Source organism: Corythoichthys intestinalis, chromosome 22 (assembly GCF_030265065.1).
Source record: "Corythoichthys intestinalis isolate RoL2023-P3 chromosome 22, ASM3026506v1, whole genome shotgun sequence".
NCBI lineage: Eukaryota > Metazoa > Chordata > Actinopteri > Syngnathiformes > Syngnathidae > Corythoichthys > Corythoichthys intestinalis.
In genome coordinates this window covers 16,308,039-16,332,355 of record NC_080416.1, presented here as the reverse complement: position 1 = coordinate 16,332,355, position 24,317 = coordinate 16,308,039, and the positions used below count along the sequence as shown (strand labels likewise).

At 40.4% G+C, this 24,317-nt stretch overlaps 1 protein-coding gene across 3 annotated transcripts in view; it reads right to left on the bottom strand.

The window, feature by feature from the left end:
• The window catches only part of trappc9 (trafficking protein particle complex subunit 9), a 280,127-nt gene that overhangs the window by 241,103 nt on the left and 14,707 nt on the right, over positions 1-24,317 (bottom strand). For all 3 annotated transcript variants that reach the window (XM_057828240.1, XM_057828241.1, XM_057828242.1), the window contains 4 exons: positions 23,437-23,558; positions 19,726-19,851; positions 19,395-19,611; positions 5,469-5,612 (listed from right to left, as the gene is read on the bottom strand). In XM_057828240.1, coding sequence (XP_057684223.1) covers positions 5,469-5,612; positions 19,395-19,611; positions 19,726-19,851; positions 23,437-23,558 — 609 coding nt within the window. The remainder of the gene's footprint in view (positions 1-5,468; positions 5,613-19,394; positions 19,612-19,725; positions 19,852-23,436; positions 23,559-24,317) is intronic.

The window sequence follows — 24,317 nt, the reverse complement described above, 5'->3', positions numbered from 1 at the left end:
GTTTTGTTTTGTTGACTAACTTATCAACTCAATAATAAGAGTTTTTTAAATGTGTACACAGCACTATTATGCTGGCATCCAAAAACCATTAAACTACCATTTAATATTTCTTGTTCGCACGCCGTTTTGAAAAGTAGAAGGTCCGCCCATCTGAGAACTCTGGGATCAAAATAAAATCCCAGTTCTCCAGTAGAAAATATGACTTGAGGAGGTATTCATGCGCACTCGACAAGTGGTACCATAATTACGAGACCATATGAAGACAGCATCATTGCATTTGCTTTTGTTGCCTTGTTTGCTAGCTTTTAGCCACATTTTATGCAGAATGGACTAGGGCTGCAGCTATCGAATATTTTAGTAATCGAGTAATCGACAGAAAATTCTATCGATTAATCGAGTAATCGGATAAAACAAATATATTTTTAGGTGAAGAGCAATTATAAATATACATGAGAAAACAAGACATTTCATCTAATCTTGAACCATTTTCAGTCAATCAATGTCTTTATTTTCGATGTATATTGTTGAAAACAGCCAACAATTGCATCTCAGATGTAACTAGAATTAAAAAAAGACAAATTCACTGCTTTCACTCAAAAAACCTTTAGATCTTATTAAAAAATATATATATTTATACCTAAAAATGCCATTACGCTTGAAAACACACATCACTTAAAAGTTAGGATTTTTTCCCACCTGTTTCAATTGAATTTCTATTTGTGTCAAGCCATTTTTAAGTTCTAGTTAAGTTTTACGCTACTCTAAACTGTAAGTCCTGATAGGATTTTGTGTTTTTGCAGTGTTCAAGATAAATGTATGATACAGGCTGTATTGGAGCACATTAGGGACCAGTGCTACTTGGTGTTTTATCCAGCAATGACTACTAAGCTAAAATTGATAGTTAGCATTATTGAGTTTTTATTTTACACCCTTATCACTCCACAAAGCTATGTTATGTTAAAACCTGTATGTAAGACATGTTAGCCACGCATCGAAAGTGGTCATAATTAATAGAAACCTAGCCCTCCGCAGGGCTAACGTTACGTGAGCTAATGACTCAGACAGTAACGTGAATCTTATTTTTTAGCGCTTAGCGCTCTTTATTAGCGCTTAGCGCTCTACTGCTTTAAGATGGCCGCTCTTTATCAACGCTGCCCAGACGCGGCCGAGTCTATCACATTGCATCTAGTTCAACATACATGTGATCTCTATGAGACTCCTCAGATGCTACCTGCTACCAACTTAACATCATGCGGGCTAGTTTTTAGCAAAGTCGGCGTAGTTTGGAGCGGCTGTCAGCTGCGGAAATGTTTTTTATATTTTTTTATTGCTTCTTCCTCTACGCTCGTGACGTCAGCGCGTTGTCCCGCATTAAAAGTAGTCCGAGCGAAACGTGATGCTTAGAGCTGTCAAAATAAACGATTACTCGAGGTGAATAAAATTACTCGGATCAGTTTTTAAACTCGAGTTACTCGAGTTTCTCGAGTATTTGTTTCAGCTCTAGAATGGACTTGGTTGTAGGCTCCTCTTCTGGCTCAGCAGGTGGCCATAATCCCATAAAAAAAGCTCTCCAAAGACGTCGCCATCCCTAGCACACAGCCAACAGCAGCTAATGTTACTGTTTACATTGACTGACGCTGGGCAGCAAACACCCTAGTAATGTCGGCCAACCATTAGAGGACGAGATATACAAATCTTTACTCGAATTTGTATTGATGTGTCAAGAGGCAAAGGCCAGTTGGGTCGTTAACAAATTATTCATTATTTCTTTGCGGCCCAGTAGCAAATGTGCCACAGACCGGTACCGATCCCCAGCCTGGTGGTTGGGAATAGCTGTCATTGGCTGACACTGACTGTTATAGACGTCCAATCCAATTGAAGTGGGAGGGTTGCAGTGAATGAAAGATGACTGGGCATCGAACTAACTAAACAGAGTTAACTTCTAAAAATCACAAAGAGCCACAGCCAAAGGATAAAAGAGCCACTTGCGGCTCTGGAGCCCCAGGTTGCAGACCCCCCGAGTTAAGCAGTGTCTGACCACAATGGAATTACTTTAAAGTGAGTATGCAGAAATTTACGTACCCGCCTTACGTGATTTCGACCTTACGACGCTGGAGTCTCGTCTGCAATTATTTCTCCAGTCGTTTTTTTTTTTTTTTATTTCTAGTCACATAACAGTAACACCTCTCAACATTTATGGTCAGTCCATTATTTTATTTTTGACTTTATTAATATGACGTATAATACATTGTTTGGATGGTGTTTTTGAGATTTAGGGGGCATTTAGGGGTACTTAAAGGGTTAATTCAGACTTGTGCAGAAATCCCGATTACATCGCCAGCGTAGGAACGGAACTCGTTCGTAACCCAGGGACTACCTGTAGAGCAGTACTTCTCAAATAGTGGGGCGCGCCCCCCCAGGGGGGCGCAGAGCGATGCCAGGGGTGGCGCCTGTGACCTCGGGGAACATTTTTTTTTTTTTCCCGTACTAGAATAAAGTGTACTTGCACATTCACTCAGTGGGTGGCAGTGGCGCTCTCATTTTCAAAGTGCGCGCAGTATTTTTGAAGTAAGCAAGAGCACACGGAAGAGACTCATGAATGAAGAGCTGGAGAGCTGTGCGCCGCTTTCGAAAGCCGTTTTCCGGCCGGACTTACGCAGCGACCCACTGTGTTCTCCGGTTCTCACGTGTCCGCCCGAAAAGTGCCATTTTCGGCTTGGGATCGTCACGACGACAGCCCTCACCTACGGTTCTCCCTCGGCCGCCGAGAATGCGCTTTTTTCGGGCCGTTTGCCTTTTGGCTTTAACATTTAATACAGTGGTAGACGAGGAAAGACCACTGTTTACTGTGTCTAAAAATGATTATAGCGGACAGCCGGAAGCCAAATCAATTAAGACGCCGCTTAAAGACATTAGACCCCAATCTCATTGATAAGCTGCTTGGTTGTTTTTCAGCGAAAACGTGCCAAATATTGCCAACAATCATCCCGCTTTGTCAGTGTTATATCAGTAAACCAGTGAGCACTGTTAGCATGCTCAGTGCAATATAACCCCACGTCATTGCAAGCTGGAGGTGATACTGGGAGCAGCGAAAATAAAAACTCTCCTTCTGTCCAAAGACCCCCCCCCCCCCCTTCTATTCAGTTTTGTTTTTTCCGTCAAATTTTTTGGCATATTGTCCTCATGAGGTAATGTTTCCAATCAATTTGAATTTGTTAGTGTTTACTGATTTTATTTTTCAGTATCAAATGGTCAAAAATGTACCTTGAGTATTTTTACAGTTTGGATGTGATTTTTTTTTTTTTTTAATTCAGGCAAATTGATGCGTGTTAAGTATTTCCTGTTACAAACAAAACAATGTTAATAAAGTTATACTTTATAATTTGATCTGTTATTTTCTCTAATAGAAAAAAAAAGGATACAATGTTTGGCAGAGGCGTACTTATAATAGTAATAGACAAATGATACTATTTACTGTGGCGGCAGAGTTTGGGGGGGGCGCGAAACATTTACATCTTCCTTGGGGGGGGGCGCAACAGAAAATAATTGAGAAGCACTGCTGTAGAGGAGTTCCAAAAAAATCGATTATTACATGCATCGCGATTCGACACGTGACGATTCGATTACGATTCATAAAGGCTCAAAAACGATGATTTTCCCTCATAACTTTATGACAGGCGCTCGTAGCAGAACGAAATTTAAGACACGTCTGCCGCCCGGACACCTTTAACGGACGCACGCACGTTATAATGGATGCTGCCAGTAACTGAGTGAGATTTACTCTTTTTCAAAAGACTGGAAAATAAATTTGTGTATGAGACAGGAAGGTACAGAAGCGTGACCCGGTGCCCTTCTGTGCGCACATTATTTTTTAGAGCAACAGGGGAAGAGAGATAGTTCGTTGCTCCTCGTCTTTCAGATTTCCAGCTGTAGTTTCAAGTCATGTCAATTAAGAAAAATGTCCTGAGTGTGTTGCTAAGACCCGTGTGCGTCTATAAGAGGTGAGTACACGAACCCTCTTGTACTGTTTAGCCTTTATTGTTGTTGTTTTTGAGGTGTTAATAGTTAGTGCCAAGCGCCAAGCTAATTCGCTAACGTGTATTTCATATGCAGAACGTGTAAAACCATGATTAAGTACAGCGGTAACACTACAAACATGTGAAATAGTACAGAAATCTTTGAAAACAAAGTATATTGGTTAAATGAAGGCTTATTTCTAAAGTTACTTTGTTTCCAGAAAATGTGGAATTCATTCCGCCTGTGAAAATTTTACTGTATTGTTGAGAGAAATAAGTACTCCCTTTGAAATGGTTAATGTTTTTGCACTTTCTTGTAAATATAAATAAATAAAAAAACAGCTTAAGGGCAGCTTTTTGTTGTATGGGCATGTTTCCATCGTTCCTGTTGAATCATTAGGATATTTTAAATAAATGATGGACAAAAAAATGTGTTTGTCTTCTTTATTAATTCGTAATGTACGATGCATCGATAATCGTGATCATCTTCAATGCCATGATCATCGTTCAAGAATCGAATCGTAGCACCCTGAATCGTAATCGAATCGAATCGAATCGTGGGGTGCCTAAAATGGCACACCTCTTACTACCTGTATACATATTTCCTATATTTTTAACCAAAAAATATAGTGTCGAGAGTAGTAGTACGGTATCAGCAAAGAAAAAAAATGGTTTTGGTGCAACTCTACTGATAACTAATTAAACTTGCAGTTTCTCATCATACAGATCCAAAACATGACTGGAGGCAACAGGTGTCATTAAAGATGTAGCAGTTAGACTAAGCAGCTTGATGTAATTATATAGAGCTGTGAGGTAAATATATGTGAATCAGCAGGAGCACTGAATGGGTAAAAAAAAGGCTACAAAGACTCAAACACTAATTGAACTGACATCTCACTATGCAAGAGTGTTGAAATTTTGATGTTCTGTTGCATCATGGATGTAAGGTACAGTGGATGCTGCAGTTATTCTGTCTTGAATTAGCAGCAGCCTGTGAAGAAAGCTGCCAAAGCTCCTTGTGCTCAAATGTAACATCCAGTTGGCTAAGCTCATTTCATAATGTTCATAACTCAACTCCTCCTACCGTATCCCCGTGTCCATTCACATGCTTTACAGCCAAGGAAGGATTACAGTGGCCTCTATTGTGTGGCCAGAAGATTGTCTAGTTCACGCTGTTTCGGTAAAAGCTCAAACTGGCGGCGCAGGATTTCTGGTCAGAGCACAATGTTGCACTCGGTCCAAGAAGGAGGCAGCTTTGTTGTGCGCCGCACACTAATGAGCACAAGGCTGCTATCACAAAAGGCCAGGGTGGCTGTTTCTCAATGTTTTTTTTTTTTAAGCCTGGGTATAAGAAGCACCTCACAGGGTTTAAATGGAACATGTAATCGAGGAGCAACACACCGTTTTTCCAACTTTTTTCTCTCTCTCACTCTCTGTGTGTGGTCCACCGACCTTGATCAGACAGGAAGTCCAGCATGGTCTGCAGCAGGAAGGACAGGTGGCGTACGGAGAGGCCTGGGTTACCCATGCGGCGGGAGGCGTACACCAGCTCGTGCAGGAGGCGCATTTGAACGGCAGCCCAGCCTCGATGAGTGCCTGTGAGCGATGACAAAGGAGAAAAGTCATCAGCCCAATGAGGCTCGCTGATGACATCTAATGTTTTGGAGCGACTGCTTTTAGGTCATGTCCACATGTAGCAGGGTATCTTGCGAAACGAAAACTTTTTTTACGGTTTGGCCAATTATCCAGACGCACATTTTGGATATTAACTCATTCACTCCCAGCCATTTTCATCGGAGCAACCCCCTTAGCTCTCGGCTGTTTTACTGGATTTTGACTGATTTTGCACGGCCCACAGAAAATTCTGTTCTATTGCTATATGAACATGGAACCCACCAAAAGAAAGATTAGACTCTCTTCTTTCAGCAGGATAAAAAGATAGTTCATATCTTTTTCCATTCTTTAGAAATCAGCATTAGTTTGAGTTTGAGAAGTTTTCCACTTTGTGATGAAAAAACAAGAGAAAGTGAGCTTTTTGTAAAAGCATACATTTCAAACATAACTGACTTTAACACAGCTATTTTTTGCTTTTGTGACATCCCAAACATCTGAATAATGTTTTGCGTCAACAAAATAATATAGACAACAAGACAAATACAGCTTTTGATAGCAAAGTAACAATTTATTTACACATAACTAAACTACTGAACTGAGAGATGATGCTGTTGTGGCCGCCGCTGGATCAGTAGACTGGGTAAGTTTTTCCCTCATCACCGCCTGTCTGTCTCATCAAGATAGATTTTTTGGAATCTTTCTTTTGTAGAGACCACTACCTCATAACAGAATTCACCTAGGGAACTTGTGTGGGGCATGTGTCCTGTGTTTACATCATTCTCCACATTTTTCTCACGCTTCTTACTTCTTCCAACTTCCATTTCCTAACTATATCTCTTCATTCATTTCCTTTCATGGTCTGATATGAGTTTTTACCAAATGCGCTACTGCCCTCCAGTGGCCAGTTTTATTGCCTTAAAATGGATTTTGGGCATTGTGCTTTGGAGCGAACTTGCATCAGAACCAAGAGATGTCTCTTGTGAGAAAAAAACGTAAAAGACGTATAAATGCATTTTTGGGAAATTGAAATAATTAAAAATAGAACGTATTTATACGTTTTAGGGAGCAAATTAGTTAAAGGTTTTTTTTTAAAAACTCCGACCAAAGTGAAGATTTACGAATACTGCGTTTGATACGTTGTCAGGTGTACATTAATTACCGGGGTTTGCGTTTTTTTGTTTTTGTGTTTTTTTTTTTTTTTAACAGTCGAAACATCACTCCCTGCAACAAATGACAAAATAGTCAAACGTCATATGTGCGACGCGTGTTTAGATTCAGGGACTGCGCTTACGCTCAGGGAGGATTTAGAATTTTACAACATCACTTATATATCGCGAATGTATTAAGGACATTCGTATATAATTCACATATACAAACACATAAGTGCCCGAGCGCGACCCGTGCTAACATGCTAACTGTTCACGAACATCTCACAAGGTAAGGGCTAAACAGATAAAATATGATTGTCGAACCATTTATTTACTTTTTGTTATTCACTCTGTGCTTCGATGCACATAAAAAAATATATTTGTTAAAAAAAAAAAAATCTTATGCTGTTGGGTGTGGATGATATTTTTCCTACAAACTAGGTGGTGTTGACGTTGAGTGTTTTTTCTTGACGGATGGGGCAAAATACTGGTTTTTAAAAAAGCCCTGCTACGTGTACTGATCAGTTTTAAGAGATGTGCACTAACAATGCAGCTCAACAATTGCCAAACCAGTGTTGTGTTTAATTAGTTTTTTAGGTTCCAATCATTATGGATTTGTTTTGTTTTGTAAAAGACAATAAATAATTGCATGTTTGGACTACTACCCTAGTTACTATCAAGGCAAACCTTTCTCAATTAAATCTGTTGAGAAGCAGAAACAGACAAAAGTCTGAACTTCGGTGGCTCTGAAGTTAATGCACAATTAAAGAAACACTTGGTAATTTGTGACTTTTGGTCAATTTTTGACAAAAGTGGTAGTGTTTTGCCTCTAGGAAAACTGCGTTTCCCATGAAGACCAGCACTGCGTTTCCCATGAGGACCAGCGCACACCCGCAAAGTGTCGTTTTGCGCAAACTACGCATGCGTTGAAAGGAGCAGCATATGTTATGTTATGTCATCGCCCGCACAGTTTACCTCTGAACTGGAAACTCATTACTCGCCGGCGTGAAATTTCGAAATTACTACACCTTCTAGACCAGGGGTCGAGAACTCTGTTTTGTGATCACTTTTTTTTCGTGAATGCAATTAAATGCATCACGCGGGAGCTAGAGTGAATGGAGAGCACGCTCGGCTTTTATGAGCAGTCGCCGAGTTGTGAATGGAATAAATCTTTAGAAAACAATGGAAGCCTGACATCGTGACTTGGGATGTTACAATCGATGCTCAACTGCGCTCTCACCACTTGCAAGATAGTAAATAGGAGCAATGGTGTGGCGCTGCGTATATTTCCTGGAAGCCGCAACCAGGAGTGCTGGTGCATATTAGTGGCAACAGTTTTGACTAGGGTTGTTCCGATCATGTTTTTTTGCTCCCGATCCGATCCCGATCGTTTTAGTTTGAGTATCTGCCGATCCCGATATTTCCCGATCAGATTGCTTTTTTTTTTGCTCCCGATTCAATTTTTAATCATTCCCGATAATTTACATTTTGGCAATGCATTAAGAAAAAAATGAATAAAACTCGGACGAATATATACATTCAACATACAGTACATAAGTACTGTATTTGTTTATTATGACAATAAATCCTCAAGATGGCATTTACATTATTAACATTCTTTCTGTGAGAGGGATCCACGGATAGAAAGACTTGTAATTCTTAAAGGATAAATGTGACTTTGTATATTGTGATTAAATTGTGCCATCTAGTGCATTTGTTGAGCTTTCAGTAAATGATACTGCAGCCATTCAACCCAAATGCATGATGGGAAGTGCAACCATGACTGTGCGTAGGGGGACCAATTGATATATCTTCTCTGTGTTGGGACAGAACATGGGGTGTTAAGAAAATGATCAACTACCACCTTTCTTCCCCACATTGCCTCCCACAGTAATATTAATTGCTGAGAGAGGGAATGTAAGGTTTTAGCCAAATAAAAAAAGGCTCCACAGGCTGTCAGAATTCTCTCTACTCATTATACACTGCGTTTAGCTCTTTATAATGGTAAAACGGCGCCTTTATAGATTGAACGCGACAATGCGTGAGTGGGTCGTGCAGCGCATGCGTTAATTATTTAATGTAATTAATTAAGAAAAAATAATTACCGCTGTTAACGCAATGAATTTGATAGCCCTACTTTAAGCCAAAACTACTCTGGATGAGTGCAAGACATTTTGTCTGTAACGTTATATACAATTAGAAAACGATTTAAATTATATATATATATATATATATATATATACACACATACATATATATATATGTATATAAAAGTCATGTCCGATATTTTTCTTGCCGATTACGATACTTTGAAAATGACGTGATGCCGATCGATCGGGACATCTTTAGTTTTGACAGGCAGAAATGTCGTGGAAGAAAAAAAAAAATAATCAAGTGCCTCTTTGACTGAAGGTACCACGCAGGTCACTTTGCGGGTTTTAATTTTTCCTCTATGCAGTTTTATATACTCATTTCGGTCTGCACAAAGTTGGGAGGGGCCAGCCCCACAGTTGGCTGATCGGAGACAATGCGGGAGACGAGCTCTGTAAAAAACGCTCATCTCCGCGTCATCCACGATGGGAGTACCACAAATGGGCATTGAAGCATATTATTGCGACGTAGTTTGAAGGTTCAAGAAAAATGTGCGGGAAAGAAAACAGGAGCGGTCATCCGCCTCTGTTGTTTACGATGCCGTCATGCCGCACTAAAAATGACGACTGCATGTTGTCCCTTCCTTAGTATCCGATTGTTGTACAAAGACAGCAGTCCTTTTTAAGCGGCGGGTAATGTTACCCGCCTACATTATCAGTGTGACAACTAATCCGGAAAATAGGCATACTAGTGTAGCTGACATGCCATGTAGTCCAACTAATTAGATGTTTAAGGCCATTATCTGTCCTAGTGTAGACATAGCCTAATAGTAATAAGGCAATGAACCAAGTTGTGGCTAAACAATAGCATATGGCGGTTAGCAACCGTGTGGCATAGTGTGGCCACCCCGCCCCCAATTGCTGACGATGGTGTTGACTGGGGGGGAATGGCGTCACTCCAGCGAGTGAAAGCCAGGATTTTTTCCCCTTCTCAGACAAAACTTTTTGTCTCTTTTGTTGCTCTGCCATCTTTGCAGAATTCGCGCGAAAGCTTACGCATCGACTTCAGTCTTTACAATGAATGGGGAAAGGGGGAAGTGACATATGCCGTAAAGCAGTCAGTACATTTGTAGGTTTTTTTTTTTTTTTTTTTCCCATGTGGCAGGTTTCCTGCCACCCTCTTCAAAGTTAATAAGTGCCGGTGAAAGCGATACAGACCCGCACAAGATACAAAAGAGGTGTCATTCAACTAGTTGTCAGTCGACATATTATCACATACTGTATGTTATCAAAATATTTTATAAAGGTTGAAAGGTTACCTTGTGTTGCTTTAAAATAATAACCTGTTATTTACTGTGTTTCCTAGTTTTTCCAGAATTTTAAGAAACAAACTGCATTGTATACAATGGGGCAAATAAGTATTTAGTCAACCGCCAATTGTGCAAGTTATTCTACTTGAAAAGATTAGAGAGGCCTGTAATTGTCAACATGGGTAAACCTCAACCATGAGAGACAGAATGTGGGGGGAAAAAAACAAAATCACAGTTTGATTTTTAAAGAATTTATTTCCAAATTAGATTGGAAAATAAGTATTTGGTCACCTACAAACAGGCAAGATTTCTGGCTGTCAAAGAGGTCTAACTTCTTCTAATGAGGTCTAACGAGGCCCCACTCGTTACCTGTATTAATGGCACCTGTTTTAACTCATTATCGGTATGAAGGACACCTGTCCACAACCTCAGTCTGTCACACTCCAAACTCCACTATGGCCAAGACCAAAGAGCTGTCGAAGGACACCAGAGACAAAATTGTAGACCTGCACCAGGCTGGGAAGACAATCTGCAATAGGTAAAACGCTTGGTGTCAAGAAATCAACTGTGGGAGCAGTTATGAGAAAATGGAAGACATACAAGACTACTGATAATCTCCCCTGATCTGGGGCTCTATGCAAGAGGTCACCCCGTGGCGTCAAAATGATAACAAGAACGGTCAGCAAAAATCCCAGAAGCACACGGGGGGACCTAGTGAATGACCTACAGAGAGCTGGAACCACAGTAAGAAAGGCTACAATCAGTAACACAATGCGCCGCCAGGGACTCGAATCCTGCACTGCCAGACGTGTCCCCCTGCGGAAGCCAGTACACCTCCAGGCCAGTCTGCAGTTCGCTAGAGAGCATTTGGATGATTAATAAGAGGACTGGGAGAATGTGTCATGGTCAGATGAAACCAAAATAGAACTTTTTGGTAGAAACACAGGTTCTCGTGTTTGGAGGAGAAAGAATACTGAATTGCATCCGAAGAACACCTTACCCACTGTGAAGCATGGGGGTGGAAACATCATGCTTTGGGGCTGGTTTTCCTGCACAGGGAGCAGGACGACTGATCTGTGTAAAGGAAAGAATGAATGGGGCCATGTATCGAGAGATTTTGAGTGAAAATCTCCTTCCATCAGCAAGGGCATTGAAGATGAGACGTGGCTGGGTCTTTCAGCATGACAATGATTCCAAACACACAGCCAGGGCAACAAAGGAGTGTTTTCGTAAGAAGCATTTCAAGGTCCTGGAGTGGCCTAGCCAGTCTCCAGATCTCAACCCCATAGAAAATCTGTGGAGGGAGTTGAAAGTCCGTGTTGCCAAACGACAGCCCCAAAACATCACTGCTCTAAAGGAGATCTGCATGGAGGAATGAGCCAAAATACCAGCAACAGTGTGTGAAACGCTTGTGAAGAGTTACAGAAAACGTTTGGCCTCCGTTATTGCCAACCAAGGGTACATTACAAAGTATTGAGATGAACTTTTTGTATTGACCAAATACTTATTTTCCACAATAATTTGCAAATCAATTATTTAAAAATCAAACGATGTGATTTTCTGGGGATTTTTTTCACATTCTGTCTCTCATGGTTGAGGTTTACCCATGTTGACAATTACAAGCCTCTCTAATATTTTCAAGTGGGAGAACTTGCACAATTATTGGCTGACTAAAAACTTATTTGCCCCACTGTAAGTAAATATCTCAGTTTAGCGTGGTAATGGAAGAGTTCTCAAATGCTATTTTCTTGTGTGACATCTGGCTAAAAAACTTATTTATTGAGCTCACTTACGACTCAAAAGTGCTCCTTCAGCGTGGTACCACCACAGCCAGTGACACCCTAAAAGCATACCAGGCTGAAACCAAGCGTTACATAAGACCCTCAGCAACCCCCTACGAGATTGCCTGCTTCGCTCCCAGCTGTCCGCTGTTGACTCACCGAGTGGGAAAAAGAAAGAAAAGCAAGAGGAAAAGGATGTGGCAGGAGGGGAGGCTGACAGGGACCGCAGAGGATAGAAGGGCGAATATTCGGAAAACAATCTCGCTGAAACACGACTTGCAATAATGTCGAATCACATCCGAGATGCTTTTTAGTTGTCAGCGTCCCCCCCCCTCAAGTTTATTCCTTCTGGCTTCTACTGCCTCTCGAACATTAACGCGATTCTTTCACGAGCTATGCTATCCATTGTGAATCTGCAAACATGAAGCGGCCTAAAAATAAATTAGCTGACTTCCATCTGTCGACTGAACCCGTCCCTAAAAAACTGATTTTATAAGTGGTGATTGCAGGCTGTGGACTATCTAGTAAGTGTAACATTAAGCGAAAAATAATGAAAAAAGGGGAGCTGCCAGATAAACTGCGACGGGAATACGAGTGTACTGCGAAGGCTGAGCTCGCTGGGGATTTTAGCACAGTGTTGAGCTACTTAAAAAGACATTAGTGCCACATCGCCGTCAAGCGCATCCGCCTCATTAGAATGCATCACCGACTGCACTGCTTGACAAACTTACATCTCTTCACAAATGCCTCAAGGCAGACAACACTCCTTCCCACCAGTGCACAGTCACACTTGGCCTTGCAGAAGGAGCAATCCTAATTTGGATCTATACCAAACTATAAACCTCCATGGTTACCCATTTGTCTGTATTATAATGGCAAATTGACTGAATTGTGTGCCCAAATACATAAAATGTCTCTTTCATCGCACCTTGAGTTGGATGTACACCAAAATTTGATGAGGTCCTTCTTGGCCCACACACTCAATTTCTCTTCTAAATTACATACTTGGTGTGCGTGTTCGTATCTGTGAATTGATTCATGAGTTGATAGATATACTGTGATACACCTGGCCTGAAATTCAACCTAATAGTCATCCAAAAATAGTGATACAGCAGAATTCAAAAGGAGAGGACACAGTGGAACCTTAGAAGTTATTGCACTGGCCACCATTGTCGGTGATACACAAACCAGATCAGATCAAAAATGAACTGGTTTTACAATGTCCAGCTTTAGCATATTGACGCTTATGGCGCTTCCACACTAGCACTGTTTGGTCGGTTTTAAACGGGCCAGAGTTCTTTTTTTCAGATAGTCCACTTTGTTTTGTAAATGTGAACGCGCATTCGAACTCTAGTTCGGACAAACTCTGGTCCGCTCAAAATCATGGGTCTCCATTAGGGGTGCACATTATCCATTTTTTGAAACCGATACCGATATCTTCCTGCTCCTCAAAGCCGATACCGATAACCGATAATAAATAAATATAATTTTTTAAATGTATAACCTGAGTTTTTGAACACCTGGAGGTTTCAAAAAAAAAAAAAAAAAAAAGTTGTGGTGGATTAAACATAGATTTGCCTTTGATCTCACCAGATTTTTCATAATGACATGAACAAAACAGTGCGTTTCAATTCTGCACTGCCCAACAGCCGGCTAAAAATGAATGCACTTCCATAAACCACAAGGCTTGGTCTTTTCTTGCTTTTATGGGACGACACTCGTCTTAATATTGTGAAAGTACAACAGAAAAATACACATATTCAATACTCAATATTAGAGGTGGGAATCTTTGGGCACCTGACGATTCGATTACGATTCAGAAGCTACGATTCGATTATAAATCGATTATTGATAAACCCCCCTGCTATTAGCTGCTTTTAATGTTTTGTATATTAGTTACAAAAACTGTAAAAAGCCTCGCAGGCCTAAATAAACGACTATTTCAGTATCAAGTTAACTGTTAAAACAATAAATAATATTCTCAAATCCCCATTCTGTATCAGCAGCTTTAAACTACGTTCAATTAATTTAATGTTGTGAATCAACCGTTAAAGTTCTTAAAATTGCTCCCGTTATTCCATAATTTCCCTTCTGTCTACTTATGACATGTCAAAGTTTTAAAACTATTTTAAAGATAGATTCAAGTCAATATTTTGCCGATTTAGGAGTATTTTAGATAAAAAGTTAATTAGGTTCGCTTGGAAGGTTCGCTACAACAGCCTTGCAGGGAAGTCTACTGCTTTAAGATGGCGGCCGTTTATTAACGCCCGCATCTAGCTTTTTGTACATGTGCTGCTAACGCCACAGAGTCTGTTATTTTGCATCTAGTCCTATATAAATATGATATCTACCGTACCATTATGTGGACATAGTTTATAGCAGCTGTTGACAGGAGTCAGGTATGTTGTTGTTTTTTTATCTCGCGGCATGAGTTGAGCTGAAGCCGTGAGTTGAGCATTGTCATTACCCGAGGGGCCGGGTAATGACAAGCATGATGTTTAGCTACTCTCACTCCGTTCCTCATTGCATCTAGTTTATTTAAGCCTGAGAGGATTTTTGTACAATTTTTTAAACTAATGTACGAAACATTAAAAGCAGCTAATAGCTGGGGGAGGAGAGTGCGTACATAATCGATTTATAATCAAATCGTAGCCTCTGAATCGTAATTGAATCATTAGGTGCCCCTAAAATCCCACTTGTCTCCATCCGCTTTAAGCGGAACCGGTTTCGCTTGTGAATGCAGCCAGAGCAGGGTCCGCTTTTGCTACTTTATGTGCAGCGTCACAGTCTGGAGCTGTGTAGCTCCAGGCTGTGGCGGTACACGCAGGGCATTCTTGGAAGCGGAAGTACAACATGCATCCTATTCAAAATCAACAATGGCAAGATGACAGATGATTAGCCATGCTCAAATTTTGTTGTGCTGGGCTAAGCAGTTGCATTTGATACACGGTTATACTGTGGCGGTTGTGTTTTTCATGCTGTTGCTGGACGTACCGTGTGAGAGTGACAGTGGCATAGACAGACGGAGCCTCTCGCCTGTGTGACTTGGGGTACTAGAAGTGGGAACTTCTTTGTACCTCACAATACGATACGATTTGCGATACAAAGCTCACGATAACGATCATCTGACGATACAACGATTATCGATACATTTGTAGAATAGGATTGAACTAATGCCATCAGTGGCAGTCAATGAGCTAATTTTGGGCCATTTAAGGTCATTTACCTGTTGATCTTCAGTTACTTCCTGTTGATTTTGGGGTATTTTATGGGTCACTTCCTGTTGATTTTGAGTTACAGAACAGGAAGTGACCTGGAAATCACTCAAATGAATAGGCAGTGACTCAAACTCAACAGGGAAATGACCTATATATGCAACCGCAAGTGACCTGTAAATGCCCTGAAAACCCCCAGTCTAAAAGGATTGGGCATCGTGCACCGTCAATGCAGCCTTAGAGTTAACTGAGACACTATTATGGTGGAAGATTTTGGTAGCAACTTGTTGGTTCCCTTTTATTTTTTTTTAGACATTGACACCTTTTTAAAACGATATCTCAATTCTTGGCAGGAGCTATAACCTTTAGGGATACAAAATATCACGATATATCACCATTTCGATATTTTGTCACACCCCTATGGGGTACCATGCTGTTCCATTTTGTGGTTTAAGTTTTCCCCTATGCATTTTTTGTATAGTCATGTTCGCTTGGCATTGAGTCGGGAAGGAGCGACCCGGCCTGAGGCGACTTGATATACTACTTTACATGCAGTGTCACAGCACCACGCTGACGCTCCACGCTCTTTCCCAGGAGGGAGGTTTTTTTTCTATTTATCTATTTGTCGAATCAATGAGTGCGCCTTTCGTCCACGTGATGCTACTCAAGTGAATGCTAAAACTTTTAAACAACTCATTTGCAAGTATTGCTGCGAGGTAGCTCTCCAACCGAACCCTGGTCCTCTTGGTCTCGTGTGAAATCACCTTTAGGGGCAGTTTACATGGTGACTGCGACACGAAGATGCAATGACTGTGTTACGGAGTGGCCTCGCGTGCATATGGTGTCGGCGAAGACGGAAGGCGAAGACGAAAAATTCTGAATCCTGCCTCCAAAGTGGAAGAATTCGATTGCGGGGGATTGCGGGTGGCTTCCTCGGCATGCATATCAAAGGTTCCCGCGGCGCAAGACCACGCCGATAACGTCAGCACTCGTACACGTCACATTGGACGTGCGCAGCGTGCTACTAAACATTAAAACAGCAAATATGGCGGAATGTTGGCTTTAATTTACCATTTTAATAATATTTTTTAAATTAAATATGTTGAATGTTTCCATTTTTGTGCCTTTTTGAACAAAAGAAAAATGCCATTGCTTCGAGTGGGCGGGCATATTTTTTCCGGGCTGAAGAACTTTGGTGGGGTCAAAGTGCATCATTCGCTGTCGCCTTGTAAATCTGCACTGGCCCCTAGGGCTTGGCATGAATACAACATCGTTTTCATACGGAATTGCGACATTATTCGAATGGAGACGGGCCCATATAAATGCAAATTTGAAATTTTTCGTATTTTCGGAGAGTCACCATGTAAACGGCCCCTCAGTGAAACAGATCACCAATCATTCTTCTATTGTTAGCGTTTATCTATTTAATACATTAACTTGCTACTGGCTACCATTGACCTTGATGGCTGTCCAATCCATCGGACTGGGAGCTTTCAGTCCAACAGACTGACATTGATGGACGTCCAAGGACATTGAAACATGATCATTCAATGTCAGCCATCCAAGTGAATTTGACAACTATCACTGTCAATGGGAGTGAATGGCTTAAACAGGTCAAAAGTGACCCCAAAAAAGTAAACACAATGGAAATTTCAATAGAAATGTTCCAAATAAAAGTACTCTTGCTTGACTACTCCAATCACCTTTGTTTAAGGCAAGTCAACCAGTATCACAAGACTGTGTTCTACTTGATATGATCCATTTTATTTACACAATAAAGGCATACCACATCCACGCTTCATATTTTTCTGTTTATATAGTGATAGTAAAACCTTGTGTAGCAACATTAAAAGACTCATTCAACCTGCAGCTTGCTGCTATTCACTGCATAAAAAGGGCAAACGAGGCGAGCCATTGTACAAGACAAATCCTCTCTCCGTGTCTCTTAAATAGCGATCATGGGAGATAACACGGATGTCCCTGAGCCCTTGTGTTCAATCTTTTATGTTGCGAGCGCTCAAAAGGCTGTGGAGTGGCTGCAAAGAGCCAAGGGGGTTGAGAGTCGCCGAATCCGAGAGGCCTGTCACAGAGGCCCGACAAAAGCGGCCAGTCTCTCTTTTGTGCGCTCAAGTGTTCAAGTGTTTGCCTGAATGCAGAAAAGCTTGAAGAGGCACTCCTGGAAAGACGCAAAACCCAAGTACGTCTGTATGGGTCTTTGTCTGGTAAAGCTGTATCTTTTACTACCAGTCACGCATTCTAAATTGGTCATTAGTAACATCAAACAAACTGAAAATTGACTTTTTAAATGCTTGTTTGATTGTAAACCAATTAACTAAATAGCTGCTATTGACGGTGATGACGTCCAATGCATTTTGAATGGGAGTGGATCAAGAACACTGAAGAAGTCTTATATTACAGAACCAAGTAAATCTTTTGCAGGTTGTTCTCCTTTTTGATGAAATGGCAATAGCGTGCCACGCGTAACATGTCACCTTTGCTCATTAATATTCATGACGTTAATAACTGTTGCTAAGGGGGTCAAACTTGCGTTTGTCCCTCATGTCAGATTTTAGAAAAATAGGCCTTCATGACTGTTGTGATATATGAATATTAAGGGTGTAACGGTACATGTATTCGTATTGAACCGCTTCGGTACTTGGCGTTTGGTTCGGAACAGGGGCGTACCAAACGAGTTTCTGACGTAATGTAACCCTTACTTTTCGAGGCTGTGAGTCGATCGGGTTACAGTTTCTTTGTGTAGATTATATTTACTCAGTCTTCCCTACTATAATGAGGACCAACACGGTAGGACAGTAAGAAACATCAGACATGATTTACAGTTGTCTTCTCTGCTATAATAATAACCAACACGGCCCCATATTCAATACAAAACCCTCCTACCGCAACAAAACAAGTAGGAACTAATATTCACATAGGAACTAAAGTTATACAACATAAAGTATACAATATAAATGAATACTACATCACATTTGTAAAATACAAAAACATAGTAAAATAAATATAGCCCATTTAAATAAAATAAATTGAAATGAACTAAAACACCTGTATTTAAATAATAAGAATAATATACAGATCGTACTTACACATTTAAATTTATTAATTTCTGTGTGGCGCTTTAACTTGAGAAATTCCACCAATAAAGCTTTTGAAAACCGTTCATAAGGAAAAAAATTCATCGAGGCATTTCATTTGTAAAATACATGTTAAAATCTTTGTCATTGGGATTGCTTTTCTCTTTAGCACAGGACTTCTTTTTTCTTCTTGCTTTCAGAAAGAAAGCTGACCAATACGCGGGGTCTGAAAGGCAAATTGTTGTTGGATTATTATCTTTAAATACCCGCTACTTTTTTAGCAAAATTCTAGCTTTGTATAGGCTACTGTTCCTATTGTTGAAAGCACAAAAGTGTGTAATAAACAACTAGCACATTTATATTTTGCATTTTGTTTTCTTACTGTACCGAAAATGAACCGAACCGTGACCTCAAAACCGAGGTACGTACCGAACCGAGATTTTTGTGTACCGTTTCACCCCTAATGAATTTTTTTTTTTTTCAGGTCATTCTTTGTCAGAGAGAAGCGGCATGGCAAAACGCCACGCTAAAAAATACCACAAAAATATCAAAATGGCTTACTTCTTCTTGGCAGACAATGGATTGTCATCTGTAGGAGCATGGCCCCCAACAAAATGTTTACTGTATATGAAGGTGAATGGCTTCACCTAGCTGGCGTTAAACTGGTCTTTTGGACGCCTGGCATTGTTCAGTTTTTTTCCTCACTGAGTTTTTATCTTTGGGGAACTTATGAAGAAAACGTATGTTTTATATTCATATGTGGACGGTTGTAATGTCTAGAGTCGTTTGTACACGTTCCATAGCAGCGCTGTTTACTCGGCATGTTCTTTTTTTTTTTTTGAAAGATTACCGTCAGAAAACAAGCAGTACTTGCATGGGTTGTATGCGAGCGCGCTCCTATGTTGACCCCCCCCCTTCCGGTTTAGGATGGTGACGTCACTCAGCCTTGCGGTCTAAAAATAGCTTTCGTACAGTACGCTATTCTAATTCATTCCACTATGAAAAGTATATCCGAAACTTATCAAAATTTGAGACTTTCCTATCGGTTTTATATCTGTAGTCCACTAAAAAAAACACAATCTCATCACAAATCTTTGACATGATGATGCTCAATTTACACCGTCCTACCTTTACTGAAGTCTTTGGGGTCGAGGGAAAGACTGTATCCAGGCAACGTCTCCAGAAGAAGTTTGTAGCAGGCCCTCCAGCCCGGCTCTGGGATGGTGGGCGCGACGCACTGCATGGCGGCGACTCGCTTGAAAAACGCCGACTTGCGCCGAAAGCCGATCAGTTCATACAACTCAGAAAGGATGCTGTAGCGTTGGATCTTCTCTTCCTCAGATAGCTACAAAACAATGAATAGCTGGTGTCCTTATGTTGGAAACTACTCTTCATATTTCTAGTAGAAGACTCATCCAGTGAAATAAGAAAAGCTGCCAGCCTCAAAAATATTCCTTACTTGTCCGAGGTTGATGTAAACGGCATTCTGCAGGAATTCTGAAGCCTCCCTGGCCCTTTTCTGAATGGCCAGCACTCGCACTGCCTTGACGCAGGCCTCCAGCTCTATCACACCTGCATTCTTATACTGTAGGGAGAGATAAGGAGGACGAGGTTAATGCCAAGTCAATTTTGACTTCTGCTCCCAGACGGCAATAATACATGAGCACCCTTTTCAGGGCTCTGCGGAACACAGGTGGAATGACAAACATGTTATACTGCTACAATCGCTTTTCTTGTGTGCCTGCTTTTTCCACTGAGACTAAAAAAAAATCCATTTATTTTGCCATCCATTAATTTCCCTCCACTTCTACACTCATTGTCTTCTTATTAAAATTCAATTAATAACAGAATAGCTGTGTAATTTCATTGTGAAAGAGCCAGCTACGAGCCTGGGCAAAAGAAAAAAATGCAATAATGAAGATAAAGCTTTCTGTCCTCAACAGGTAATGAGCCTATTCAGCTCTCCGCAAGGTGCGAGGGAAATGCACTACATGGGTTATAGTAGTGTTCTTACGTATTTTGTGTTTCAATACATCTTGGGAGTACAGCAAGCGCTGACTCATAAAGTTTGATTCCCAGAGAATAAACCTGCTCATATGCGTGTTTTGGCAATATCCCCTGTGACCAAGTGAGTAATAAACAGCAGCTGTCAGAAGCAACAACTCAAGATATTGCCCTCAAATTCAATCCCATCAATCTAATACTGCCCCCTAGTGCTTTGGATCTGTATGACTAGTTGGATTTGACACCAAATTACGTCTTGTTACTATGCATTCATAACGTAGAGGTCACAAACGACCATTTGCTGTCTGAACACATAATCCACATTAAAGCCAGACCCAGTTTAATAATTCATTTTACTCGCTGTGGGTTTATTGAAGAGTTTTAACATGAAACATTTAAGGTTCAAGATTCAGGAATGATTTTAAATAAAACATATCTAGTGCTGGCTGATATGGATTTAAAATAAAATCTTCTTACACAAAAAATATGGTGAAGCAAATGTCCTCAACAGTCATCCCCAAGGGCGTAGGTTTACCCCGGCATGGTAGGGGCATAACACTACCAACTTTTCAGGATGCTTAAATTGTCCCCACCAACTTTATTTGCATTATATAATGACTTCAGTTATATAGGTCATTTAGATCGTCTTCTCATATGTTGTAAGGATAGAATTGACCCTGCCATTATTAACTGAATTATTTTCAGACTTATATTTACCCCTTTTCATTTGCTAAGTGTGCCGGTCCATTTTTTCCCTCTCAGACGCACATTTGATTGGCTGATGACTTGAAACCCCCCACGCCACCAACACACACACGCACTCACAGCCCAGACAGAAATACATGTCGACAACATGCCGCCCCCTCCACCCCCTTTGAAGAGAAGGGATATTAAAATTTTTTGGGATGGGCCAGCAGCAGCCACTGTAAGTAATGTCAAAAGACATCAACGTTGTGGAAGTGGGGAACACACCACTAATTTCGCTACGGACAGTCCGTCCTGCAACAGAGTTAGCATTACATCAAACTGTGTGAATTTGCTAACCTGCAAAACTCTCGTAGGAAGCTGCTAAGAAAGAAGGGTCCACCTGTACGTGTTTTCTACTGTTAACGTTAATTAAACTGTGAGAAATGTAGTGAACCGAGGTTTACCCCTTTCGCCCGAATTTTCATTTTTATTTTATTTAAATGTTGTCTTAAAGAAACCCAAAGGAGCTTTCATTTTTCTTTGTGGTTCTTGTGCTTGTGGACAAAAGCAGTTTTTTTACCTGAAAGAAGGCTATATTTTTATTTATTTTTGTTATTCCCCGACTAAGACGTTTTTTAGACAGACAATGATGAGTGGTCTCAAGGGAAATGTTTATTTTTTTGCATTCCTGGTTAGTTAAGAGATTACTAACAAATTTGTATTTTTTGTGGATGTTAATGTAATTTAAATTATGTTCTAATGTTTTTTTAAATTTGCTAATAAAATCCAGGCATTTATTCTGGAAGTTTTCAAATGTTTCTTGAGTAGTTTTTGAAAACAAAAGTTTGAATCAAACGGTGTATCACCTCAGCCAGTATACATGAACCTTGGTATAAGGCAGAAAACACTCAGGTGACTTGAAGTTCCGCTCTGAGGCCCCCAATTTTCCCAAATTTCAAAATTGTCCCATATGCATGTGTGATACATCATTGGAAAACTTAAAATCTCAATTTTCTGGGGGAAGAAAAATTCTGAACAGGAGGGCATTTAAAAAAAAAAAAAAAAAAAAAATAGACAACAAAACCCTAACTGGAGGTGAGAGCACATGAGAGCATAAATAAAGACACCATGATTTTAACGAGATATCATTGTGTACTTACCTTTTATGGGATTTTATGGGTGAAACATGGTAATATAACAAGGGTCACGATGCAGAAATCGCAGACATCAAAGAGTAATCGATTTTCATATATTTATCCTTTTAAATTAAAAAAAAAAATAGTTTGGATCGATTATTTATCATCTAAAATATTCGACAGTAACAAAAAAAATACAATTAAGCGATAGTTGTAAGGTAGATATCCATGACTTATTTACAGACGTCAATTTTTCATTGTGACATTTTTCGTTTAAAAGTTTAAAATATGCGAGTGAATCATTTTTTAAAGTCTTTTTTTTTTTAACTAAATATTAGACATCAATTAAGGATTCTAAGCTAAAAATGACAGACATTTCAGATAATACAATTACTTTGTACTTTTTATGGCTAGGTTGAAACAAAAGCGGTTGCGCAACGTCCGTAAACAGGGGTTCCAGGGTAAAACGGACAAGTTAAAAATAGCTTGGGGGCTTATTGCGCAATGAATCTGCTATGGCAGCATATAGACATATTGTTCTATCAAACACAACAGTTCTTTTGGCTGAAAATACAGCAGTTTAGTTTAAAGAAGGGTGCAAGAGCAGAAAATGCTTTTTCAGCCTTGTCTTATTAATGTCACGTCCCCAGCACCAGGTGTACATGCAGGTTATGCTGTTATATCGTCCCTACTAATATTGAGACCAAACCTACACCCTTGGTCATCACCATTAAATTTAACGCACGAATTACAATGAATATAAGTTCACTACCACCTCACAGTGCGAATGGATTGGACGTCTAGTGCAGTCAAACGGCCAGTCCTCCCAGTTCAAACGAATAGGTTGTCTATCAGCGTCAATGTCCTACAATTATGCGCCCCCCCCCCCCCCAAAAAAAAATACATACAATAATGATGTACTGGACTGTCTCAGAAAATTAGAATACACAATATTCTAATTTTCTGAGACAGTCCTGTATATTGTTCTATGTAAAGGACGTCAGCCAAGGTCGGCCCCCCACATTTTTACCACGCCAAATCTGGTCCCCTTTGCAAAAAGTTTGGACACCCCTGCTTTAAATGGTGGATTAATGTACAGGACTGTCTCAGAAAATTAGAATATTGTGTATTCTAATTTTCTGAGACAGTCCAGTATAATTTCAAAAAATAAGATTCCAATATTTGCTAATTAGTCACTTGCTCTATAATTAACTGCCCACTGTAGTGACCACTGCCCCTGAAAGCGTTAAAAAAATAAGAAGAACAACCCTGGCAAATAAAGCACTGCCACTGAAAAGCACAAATGAGCACGCATGACTACACATGTAAGATTATTTAAATACCTTTCCATAGTAGGAGATTGCCTCTTTATATTTTTCAATAATGTCCTCCGGGCTCAAGCAGTTCTTCGCCCGCCCGATCTCAGCGCTGGTGTCGGCACTGATGCCGTTGGCTGTGAGGGCGCCTGCGTGCAGTGAAATGGGAAGAAGAGCTGATTAGTTAGGCCCGGAAGGCCGCACGGCAAGGTCTGCTGCCAGACTGATGAAAAGGAGACAAGGAAGCCAGCAGAAGGGACTTGACTCCACTGCTTGATGCATGAATATCCAGAAATGCAAACAAAACACTCAGACCAGCTGTGAATGATGTGTGTGGCGCATCTAAAATGCAATCAAGAAGCTTAACTCAATGGGTGGTTAAACTTGCACTTTATATGGTTTAATTTAAAAAACAAAATAAAGAAAAGTGCATTTTTACAGCCAGAAAAATAGAGAATAGTAAGGAACAGGTCAAAGTTGCATTGAGTTTTGATCTGCTCAGAGCTGCCTAAAATGTTCTGTTAAAAAAAAATGACCATTCAACAAGTGGGTTTTTGTATACACACAGAGTTGTGTTGGGCTGCCACCTGCTGGTGCTGAGAAAACTTTCATTGCAAATAGTTCAGTCTTTGCAGCCCACCAATCAAGTGTGAAATTAAACATCCGAGTCATTTTAGGGTGAGCGTCCAATTTCCAACAACGTGTTTGTGAGCAAACCACTCAGAGGTCTGACAATAACTGTGCAGCAAATTGAAATATCACCACCCCCTCGCAGTTTCTTTTCTCTTCACAGATCTGCCACTTCCAAGCCATGAATGGAATACGCAGAAGCACTACCATATCAAAGCCCAAAGCTAAGCAGAGCTGCAGTGTTGGATGCAAAGATAAGCAGCACATGTTTTTTGTCG